Source organism: Ammodytes marinus (assembly GCF_949987685.1).
Source record: "Ammodytes marinus genome assembly, chromosome: 17".
Taxonomy (NCBI): domain Eukaryota; kingdom Metazoa; phylum Chordata; class Actinopteri; order Uranoscopiformes; family Ammodytidae; genus Ammodytes; species Ammodytes marinus.
In genome coordinates this window covers 22,120,647-22,131,486 of record NC_137221.1, presented here as the reverse complement: position 1 = coordinate 22,131,486, position 10,840 = coordinate 22,120,647, and the positions used below count along the sequence as shown (strand labels likewise).

The 10,840-nt window shown below is 41.4% G+C and overlaps 1 protein-coding gene and 1 long non-coding RNA gene across 2 annotated transcripts; both read right to left on the bottom strand.

Annotated features, from left to right (window-relative positions):
• Positions 1-245: 245 nt before the first annotated feature.
• Positions 246-5,537, bottom strand: cUnh6orf47 (chromosome Un C6orf47 homolog). The gene is made up of 3 exons (XM_080046007.1): positions 5,370-5,537; positions 3,708-5,099; positions 246-2,092 (listed from the first exon to the last, which is right to left on the bottom strand). Exon 2 carries the CDS (start codon positions 4,637-4,639, stop codon positions 3,713-3,715), a length of 927 nt encoding a protein of 308 aa, XP_079902133.1. The 5' UTR covers positions 4,640-5,099; positions 5,370-5,537; the 3' UTR covers positions 246-2,092; positions 3,708-3,712.
• A 683-nt stretch (positions 5,538-6,220) lies between these two features.
• On the bottom strand, positions 6,221-10,657 carry LOC307263884. The gene is made up of 10 exons (XR_013845296.1): positions 10,575-10,657; positions 10,314-10,394; positions 9,744-9,823; positions 9,527-9,556; positions 8,962-9,009; positions 8,420-8,502; positions 7,271-7,318; positions 6,705-6,787; positions 6,488-6,517; positions 6,221-6,307 (listed from the first exon to the last, which is right to left on the bottom strand). It is a non-coding gene; the product is annotated as an uncharacterized lncRNA (long non-coding RNA).
• Between the last annotated feature and the right edge of the window lie 183 nt (positions 10,658-10,840).

The following is a 10,840-nucleotide window of genomic DNA, read 5'->3' as shown; positions in this document are numbered from 1 at the left end:
AATAATCTGTATGCTAAATATCTTTAAAAGACTGGTATTGGTATATTACCATTCAGAAACATGCCTGAAACTAGGCAACAACTGGCTTCTTTTTAGCTATAAAAACTGTTTTTTCTTTTTTTTTTTTCATTCAAGCTACCTGTAATCCTTTTGTTTTAATAAGGCATTATTTTTCTTAGTGTTTTATGAAAATGAGGTTGTAACTATTTTATTGTATCTTGGACAAACAAATGGACAATGGACATCGTGTTTGGAGTTAAATGATTTCATTTCAATATGACATTTTACAAGCTGTTGTTACATAGGTGAGATGCAGGTGAGGAGTGCTGAGTGAAAAAAACACATTATTGCACTAAAACCAAGGGAGACGTTTGGTTCTTTATGTTGCTGTGCCTTTAAGTCTTAAGCAAAGAAAAACACAAACACAGAATGGTTGAGAAGGAGTGGCCTGTACATTCCAAATATACTTTCAAATATCAAGGCACAGAAAAATGACAAAATGTGTTAAGAAGAGAGAACACATTCAAATGTGCTGGTATAGTGACTCCCTCTACAACAAGCAACAATAAGCAATCACATTATTCACATTTTATATTATTTTTTTTAAGAAACATCAATGGAACACACATGTTATAAAACTGACTGTTACAATAATCCATGTCCATCCAGGTCAATTACACCCTCCTTTTTCAGTTCAACATGTGGAAAAATACATCCATACAAAACAGATTCGCCAGTAGGAAATGATGAATATTTGATGATTTTAAAGTTGAGAACAAGGAGCAGCCAACACTGCTTAGGGGTAAGATAGGCTTGTTCCTAGAAAAAGAAAACTCATTGAACTCTATTCAATTAGTGTTGAAAATACACGTTAGCAAATTTGAGGTCAATGTTGAGTTGAGGGGGACATGTTATGGCTTTTAATATTACATATTTCGTAGTGTGTGAGGTGGAGTGGATGCTACTTGCTTGTCCCTTTTCACAGGACTTCCTCCCATTCAGCAGAATAGACATTTCACTCACTCCAGTAAAGGCACATTTATAATCTTGTTCCAACTCAAATGACCCCATGCTCTGATGTAATAATTAAATATTAAGTAACGTAATATTAATATAATAACAGAGCCATGTTGTGGTTCATAGTGTCAGGGAGTGTACTGTATAGAACAAGGCTATGACACAGCTAGAGTATCTTGTATAGTTTACAAACACAGTAAGTCAAAAAGGTTCTAGTGGTACAACATTGAACTGACAGGTCAAAGTTGAACAAAAAGGACAATAGATACATTCAAGCAAGTCTTACTGAGAAAAGCTAGTGATCGCACCAAAATAGAAAACATGCATGCATTTATTTAATGAATTAAAGATGGGATAGGACTATTGCATGGGGGTGACAACGTGAAGGTACCTGAAGGGAAAAGCACAGTGGAAAAGACAAACTCATTCCACCTTCAGAACTGACACTTCTATGGTTTCAAACTGGAGTCCGATTGGATAGATTTTTTGACAGAATGTGCCTTTTTTCTGTGACATTTGTGTTCCTTCACAAGGCATTTCTTCCATATTCCACGGGGACAATGGGTTATGTTTGGTAGCACTTGGGTTTGTGTGCCCTTGTTGAAAAGTGAAGGGACTTCTCTCTCTTCTTTCTATCCCCCTACCATGTTTTTTCACTCTTCTTCTTGTTAGATATTAGTGGTTTTGCATGTCTCTCTCCTCCTGGTGGCGATGCTGAACATTACTCCACATTTCAGCGTGTGTATTTGGGTTGTGCTTTGTTCATTTGTAATCACCCAGAATGCACCTGTCCAAACAAGAACACTTAGCCCCACAGGACAAATGATTCTTCCCTTAATACTGCCTTTTTCTTTTTCCTTTGGCTCCTGTTAGTTTGCATCCTGATCATAGTAGTATTATTATGCTTATTATGGATAATAAACACTCAACATTGTGGTGGTAACATTAAGGGTCAAGTGAGGACAGGCAGCGTGTATATAAAATGCAGTTCATTTGGTGTTGAACATTGAAGTCCCCCAGTCAAAGTCTCTGTGTGTGTAGTCCCACGGTAAGCCTTCTGATCTTCTCACCGTCTCTGGACAAACACACACACATGCTCATATTAAAAACAGCACATTTCACCAAACCACTTTCATTTACTTTTTAAGATTTGAAGTCTCCAAAACAGCTTCATCTTTATACAGAATGAGGAAGGATTCAGTGCAAAGAACGTCAAAGGAAATCTTTTTTTTTTTTCTTTTAATGCTGCAGTTTCAAGTATGTCTCAGGACTTGTTTATCAAAAACTTTGACTAAAACTATCAAAATAAAAAGGGATGTGTTATAGACACATCAACATGCGTATTGAAATGTGTATGTCTTTTAAGTTCAAAGGGTTTACTTGAAAATAGATCCAAGCAATTAATATTACCAATGGGTTACCTCAAAGGCAATCTCTCCACACTGTTTTGACGTTGGTCTTAGTTTTTGGCATCATTTCTATCTTGATAAATTGTAAGCAGCCTTGTCTGACTCTCTGGCTCATAGTTTGGTCACAGTTATTTTTTTCAATATCAGCCATTTTATTAGGTCTGCATTATTATAACCAGTACCCATAGACAAACCAACTGTATACACCAATAATAAAGGTAAACCAGGACTATACTTTGACAACAAACAACATACAAGTTGGTTCTGAGGTAGGTTCCATGTATCCATGTGGGAAAGGGGATTTACTACCATAGCAGTCTGGTTGACCTCATGTGAGCTTTGTTTAGGTCACACACACAGCAGTATGTCACTAAACAACCAACCTCTATACAAACACATAATAATAAGTACTTATTATTTCAATAAGTCTTTATTCCACTATCTCTGTCAGCCTAATGGTGGAACATTGCTCTGTCAGCAGTAACTGACTTATCTGTGTCTCTCAGTGGTTTATCACCACCCAATGTCACACTATGTTTTCTATGGTAACAGTATGAAACATGATTGTGCACGGTCATACTGTGTGTGTGTGTGTATGTGTGTGTGTCTCACCACAAACAAACATCCCTTTTTAGCCCAAGGTTAACTACAAGACATTGCATCCATTGTGAATGCCTTCATTAAAAGGTAGAGTCGGCGATTCTGGAGAATGCTTGTTGTCAAATTCACTTTTTGTAAAAATCAGTGAATATCTCCTCATGTTCAGCTACCTGTCCGTACTTTGTGTGCTGTAAAAAAGATTCCAGTGTTAATACAGAGCCTAGGCACTGTAAACAGGCGTGTTGTTAGCTACGGTGGGCCCCCATTTGTTTACATACCACTTTACAGAGCCTGGGCTGTGTATTAACACCATTGTTTTTTGTCAGCGCACACCCTGGTAGTAGATCATGAGGAGATATTCACTGATTTTGACAAAAAGTGATTTGACAACAAGCGTTCTCCAGAATGGCTCACTACAGGCTGGTTGCATCCCCGGCACCGGACAGGAGGGTGTTAGTAGTAAAACTAGTGGTGGCTGGTATTACATCTACAGTGCCCACCATCTCTACCATTGTGTCCTTGAGCAAGACACTTAACCCCAAACTGCTCCAGAGGGGCTGTACTATGGCTGACTGCGCTCTGACCCCCTCCTGACGTGTGGTGACTTGAGAGGGGAGATGTGAAAAGACAAATTCCAATGTAACCATTGACCAACTTAACTTAATGAGGAGCCGGGCTTACCTTCTTTAACTTGTCTTGACTTTGTCCATCACAGACACAAGCTTTTCCTTATTCTCCGTGCTGCTGTCCATCACATCCCCATCAGTCTCCTTCTCCTCCATCTCATTCCCTTCTTCCTGTATGTCTCCTCCCCCCAGCAAGACGCTCTGTCGCACGCTGACAGAGATCACCACTGCCTGGATGATGCCGTAGAGCAGGGTAAACTGGGGCAGGTACTCCTGGACCAGCCACAGCAGGCCCGCCATGCCCACCGTGGACACAAAGAACATGGCCATGCCGTGGAGCCACAGCCTGAGGGCACCCTGCACCCCCAGCACCTCCAGAACCAGCTTGGTAGGAGGGGACACGGTCCACAGGAAGCCCACCACAAACAGGTCAAAGAGATGGCGCAGGAAGTTGAAGCAGATGTCGTGGTGCTCCGGCTGCACGTCCACCTTCCAGCTGTTGACGAAGAGACGGAAAGGAGAGGAGGAGGGAGGGGTGGGAGAGGGAGGAGGGGTCCCATAGTCAGACATGTCCCCTCCAGCGTCCGCGTCTCCGCTCCAACCGTCATGCTTCTTCTGTCTCAGTCCGCTCCCCTGGCTACTTCTGGGCCATGGAAGGTAAGAAGAGCCGGGGAGATATTTATTCCACCATCTGGAGACGTGCTCTGAATGTGCCTCTGTGGTGTCCTGTTTCCCCGCACACAGGTCTTCAACTCCCATGGGCTGGATCTTCTCCTGAGCCTCCCAGAACTCCTCTGCTACTGAGCTACTGCTGTGCTGCTCACTGTGTCTCCAGCCTCCCCACACCCAGCTAGTCCAGCCCCTGATGCCCCCCTGTGTCTGGCCCTCAGCTGGGCCTAGTTTAGTGTCCTGGGACCCTTCACTACTGCTGCTGCTGCCCTTCCAGGAGCTCAGCCAGCCCCATGCTCTGCCCACCACTGCTGTCATGTTAACACTCAGCTGATTCGGAGTTGAATTCAAAAGCAACACACTCAGTTCTTAGCTCTGTGACTTGATTGGTAAGACATGCGTGTTCTGCCAGTTGACTTGTTGCAATACCTGTTTACTGGACCTGGCCTAAACCTTATGACGTCATGAGCTCATAGACACACCTGTGGGGTGTGCTGGAGCGCAATATGATATAAAAAAGGGTGATCCCACTTACATGAATTCCAATAGCCTTTATGAAATGAGAGCAGTTATTAGTCTACATGTCTGGTTTGAACCCCGCGGCCTTTAGGAGCTGCCAAGGATGCTTTCACTAAGTGAGCATTACCTTCACATATGTTTTCATAAGAGTTAGCATACGGGCAAAGGTTGAGCCAACTAACGCTAACGTCAGTGCTCCATTTGAACTTGTTCAACTTTTTCCAATGTCTTCAGAAGCAAAAAGCTTCACTCCTCATACCTGCGAAAACAAACAGGAGACATTCACAGCAGGAAAGGAGAATTTAACTTATCCTTTTTGAGTTCTACGTCAACAGAAATTAACATTAGCATTTAGCTAACGTTCCTGTAGGACAGGTTTAGTATCGTCTTAACACCTGTAGGCTTTTAATAGAAACAAAGATTGGTCAGCAAGCAACTGATGTCAGCTGGTTTGACGTCCACGAACAAATGTCGGTAAAATAGTTGTCAGCGTCTAATGTAGCGGAGGTGATAATGTACAAATGCTCACCTTCAGAGACGTTAGCTCAGACCACGTATCCCTCTGCAATAACACCAAATGACTGAACAGTTCCTAAACTTGTGTATACCGTGAAACACAGCGCCGTGTTGGCAGTAAAAGCTAAGCTAACAGACAGCTAGTGTAAAAACAGTTGTCCGGTCCGACTGCCAGCTCGAATCAAACCTTTAGCTCATCCGAGGACAAAGAACACGAACTACCGGCCCAGCCTACACCTTCAAAATAAAACCATGGTTTACAATCTGCACTTCATACTATGGATATTTCCTTTTTACAAATCTGAAGTAAAATGTTATCAGTGGCCTACTTATTCCGTTATTTGACCTACTTCAAAGTTTGACTACAGGTTTAGCCATTTAAATCGATATAGGATACAGCATGTATTTATAGTATGGGTGTGGTCATATGGTTTAGGGAACATACAGTTTAGTGTTTGTCGAGTCTTGCCTGAAGCAAAGGGGAATTTATGATAGGACTCTGTACAATTGGCCTGAGCTAAATTGACAGACAAGTAGTTTTCAGTCATTATGCCATGTCAGATGTCACTGCGTGGCTAGTGCATAAAGCAGCATTAAGCAACTAGTCCAGTGGTGACGATTTGACTTCCAGCTGGTTCATGTCATCAACAGCAGTGAATCTGAAGCCAATCATATTTTATATGCAATGCAGCCATCAGATAAACAGGAGTACAAGTAACCAAAGGAATACTCTATAATATAAATACTAACGTGTTTATACATCACTCAATGAACTTAAAGCCCACCTTAAAGCTTATTATATAGAGCTAATTGGATTTGAGTCAGAGTAACATCACAAGGAAGAACAAATAAAAGTCTGGAATACTTTTTCAACCATTTATTACACATTTCAATATTCAATCTTGATATAGACTTCTTGCAGCAGTCCTCTTGACTGGCACATTGCAGCACCTGTGAACAGACAGAACAGGTAAAGATCAGAGTACTGGCGCAACACTCAGCCTCTATACTGGAGTGGGAGTGTGTAGTCAGTGCACTGTGAAGACATCTTCATGCTTTATCAGAGACTCTAGTCTAGTGAATCATCATTCCACACAGAATAGAACAGAGGTGTGTAGATGGCACACTTACCGAGTAGAGCCTTCTCCCTGGATCACAAACCTAAAGAGTAAACACAACACAGGGTTACAACCAGGTCTAATGTGTGACGTCTGGATTGACAGTACTGTGTATTATGATCAGTGCACTGTGAAGACATCTTCATGCTTTATCAGAGACTCTAGTCTAGTGAATCATCATTTCTTCTCCCAGTATCTCACTGCGTTTCTTCTTCTACCAGGACACTTACCAGCAGCTCATGGCTCCAGCTTCACTCAGTGTAGGAACAGAGTCCTGTAGGAGGGAGGGAACCAGCAGCTAGATCATGTGCTCCTGAAACAGCAAAAGGGGCAGACACATTAGTCAGTTTAACTATGATTTATTATAAAGTATGGATTCATTTGACAGTATTCAGTCGTTTGAGATTTTGAAAAACAAAACATTTAAGAAATATGGGATACTAGATCTAGTCACCTATTATGTGGCTGAAATAACACTGGGGAAGTTAAACCATTTACTGCTTTGATTCAGTCCAAGTGTCTCAGTGCGCTGCGAGTAAACTTCATTACTGTCAGTTGAACCAATAAATGCAATCATCATCGACACCAGAGCTACAGGAGAAAAGCCTTCTAAACCTCAGTTGGGAATCACCCATTTTGTGTCAATTCAATTGAAATTCTCTTCTGATCTGTGACTTCATGGGGCCAATATAACTTTTTTTTTGGGAACACTCAGATTATGTCAAACTGAGACTAATGGTCACTCATACTGCACCAAACCTAACGAATAAATAATAAATAAGCTGTCGATACTTACATGTGTTGAACCATCATGCAGACTCCTTACTGTCAATGTGTGGACATGCTGCAAGACAAAGTTACATTGATTTAACCACCATGTGCAAAAACAAAGCCAACTTCAGAGACCACACCAGTGTTGGGGGATGCTCTAGTCTATTCACTGCAATCAGTTCAAGCTTTAAACTCTTCAGTAAGGGCCTGGAAACTGGGCCTGTTTGTCAAACAAACCAAGAACCTCAAAACCATTTCACTTTAGCAGCAGAAATCACCTGTTCTTTGATGACCTCTATATATAAACAGTGTCCACCAGGTCTAGAATAGTGTTTTATGATGAGAGAACGACCTTTGAGTGTCGAAATCCTGCAAACACGCCTGACTTAATTACAGCGACTAAGCACAAACTAATGCCATCCATCTTTGAAAGGGCACAACGATTGTGCTACTTGAATAAAAGCAGCCTTGTTATAATTAAGCAACTAAAGCAAGTGTCAGGTGTCTGCCAATAGGTTCACAGTGGCTGTGCGGATAGTAAAAACTAATAGGCTTTTAATAATGTCAAGCTGTAATATAAAAAGCTCTACATAACTTGCAGTAAATAGGTTAAAGCATCCCCATCACTGGGGTGGGATTGTGTGATCAGTGCACTGTGAAGACATCTTCATGCTTTATCAGAGACTCTAGTCTAGTGAATCATCATTTCTTCTCCCAGTATCTCACTGTGGTTGCGTTCCGAATCGCATACTTTCTACTATATAGTATGTAGAAAAAAGATTTAGGATGTCCCGATTCTTGTGGCCAGGTTTAGGATGGTTAGAATACCCGGATGGTCTACTTCATGCGGCCAAGATTGTTAGTGTTGAAAAGTGCATCCTATTTGGGCGATTCTGACCCACAATCCAGTGCGCACGTGAAGTGACGTAACATCGACGAAGCCTATAGGTCCATGTTATGAAAACAAACGGGGATGCGACGGATATAAAAGCAAGAGGCAAGATCGAGGCGCAATGTTATGATGAAAAAAGAGAGAAAAGTACGTCCCAATAGTATGCCTACTGCATCCTAACTAGATTCTTTTTATTGTCAGATGTAGTATGTAGAATAAAAAAAAGAAAGAGTATGCGATTCGGAACGCAACCTGTGTTTCTTCTTCTACCAGGACACTTACCAGCAGGTCATGGCTCCAGCTTCACTCAGTGTAGGAACACAGTCCTGTAGGAGGGAGGGAACCAGCATCTAGATCATGTAGTCCTGAAACAGACCAGAGACATTAGTCAGCTTTAATATATCTTATTGAAAAGTTTGGATCATTTCAAAGTCTAGTTAAGCATGTATTTAGGCCATTTGTTTACACTAGGTCCATTTGGATTTAGAAAAACAGAATAAAAAAATTGTGCGATTCACTTTTATTATTAAAATCTACCGAGTGTCTCAGTGCGCTGCGAGTAAACTTCATTACTATCAGTTGAACCAATAAATGCAATCATCATCGACACCAGAGCTACAGGAGAAAAACATTCTAAACCTCAGTTGGAGTCAACTATTTTGGGTCATGTCAATAGAAATGCTCTTGTCAATTTGGCCCAGATCAAAAAAATGTTTGGGAGCACTCAGATCATTTCAAACTGAGACCAATGGTCACTCCTATATGGCGCTTCCATGCTGCACAATGACCAACACACCCAATAAATCACAGCGGTTGATACTTACATGTGTTGAACCATCATGCAGAGTCCTTCCTGCCAATGTGTGGACATGCTGCAAGACAAAGTGACATTGATATAAACACCATGTGCAAAAACAAAGCCAACTTCAGAGACCACACCAGTGTTGGGGGATGCTCTAGACTACTCACTGCAATCAGTTCAAGCTTTAAAGAAGTTCTCAGTAAGGTCTGTGAAATTGGTCCCATTTTACCGTCACACCAAGAACCTTAAACCACCTTCATTGTTCTACCATAGCAGCAGAAATCACATGTTCTTCGATTACCTTCATATATAAACGTAATGTCCAGGTCTAAAATAATGTTTAGGTTTTCACAGTGAATTGGCAGTGTTGGATAGTAAAACTACTAAATAGGCTTTGAAAAATGTCAAGCAGTAATATATTAGCTCTACATAACTTGCAGTAAATAGGTTAAAGCATCCCCATCACCGGGATGGGGTTGTGTAGTCAGTGCACTGTGAAGACATCTTCATGCTTTATCAGAGACTCTAGTCTAGTGAATCATCATTCCACACAGAATAGAACAGAGGTGTGTAGCTGGCACACTTACCGAGTAGAGCCTTCTCCCTGGTTCACAAACCTAAAGAGTAAACACAACACAGGATTACAACCAGGTCTAATGTGTGATGTCTGGATTGACAGTACTGTGTATTAGGATCAGTGCACTGTGAAGACATCTTCATGCTTTATCAGAGACTCTAGTCTAGTGAATCATCATTTCTTCTCCCAGTATCTCACTGTGTTTCTTCTTCTACCAGGACACTTACCAGCAGCTCATGGCTCCAGCTTCACTCAGTGTAGGAACACAGTCCTGTAGGAGGGAGGGAACCAGCATCTAGATCATGTCCTGAAACAGACCAGGGCAGGGACATTAGTCAGCTTTAATATATCTTATTGAAGTCTAGTTAAGGATTTGCATGTATTCAATGCAATGGTTTACATTTGACTATCAGGGCCATTAGGATTTAAAAAAATATAACTGAATACATTTTGTCCCGATTCATATTATTTTTGTATAATTAAAATCTCCTAGTGTCTCAGTGCGCTGCGAGTAAACTTCATTACTATCAGTTGAACCATATAAATGCAATCATCATCGACACCAGAGAGAATCAAATATTTTGCGTAATTGCAATTTTAATTCGCTTCATTGGCATTGCGCATATTTTATTACGGTGCATGACTATGCAGTATTTGCTTCACTTCGTATGCACTTGCTTGTTTGTATTTACCAAGCTAGCTAGGCAAATGCCTTGTTTATGAACATTTGCAATTAGCGAAGACCTGCAGCCAGTAAAGTTGCCTCACTAAACCCTGAATGTTTACCAACTACTCACTTCATTCATTCATCCATCCTTCTGCTGACGTGGTTCTCCAGGAGTTCCTCGGCCACTTAGCGAGGACAATCCCTGTGCGGGCTGTTGAGAACAGAAACAGTTCACAGGTTAGGTCAGTTGGCTTTGCCTCCATAACGGTCTTATCACCACGCCACGTGCTCAGTATGGAAAATACTGCTGTTCATCCCGTTTAACACAAATACTAATACACAAACGTAAAAAGACTTTAAGAAAAGACTCAAAATGCATTAAGTAGCCTACCTTCCATTGTTTCCTCATTTCCTGAGTTTTAAAGAATTCGGGACGAGCCTCGAGGACACGACTGCTTTGCCTAGACAGCCACGACCCAGAGACTGAGGAACAGTCCGCTCGTGCTTTATATACGCGGGTCCTTCATGACACCACATGCTTTTGGTGTCCTAAATACTGCCTGTTTATAACTGTTCTGTTACCAAAGTAAAAGTACAACAAATGCTGAGAATTACATTTATATTTCAAGTGAGGAAACCTTGAGGAATGCCTTTAAT

Bases quoted from the DNA above. Each gene is read 5' to 3' on its own strand.
- cUnh6orf47 (XM_080046007.1), bottom strand. From the start codon at position 4,639: ATGACAGCAGTGGTGGGCAGAGCATGGGGCTGGCTGAGCTCCTGGAAG.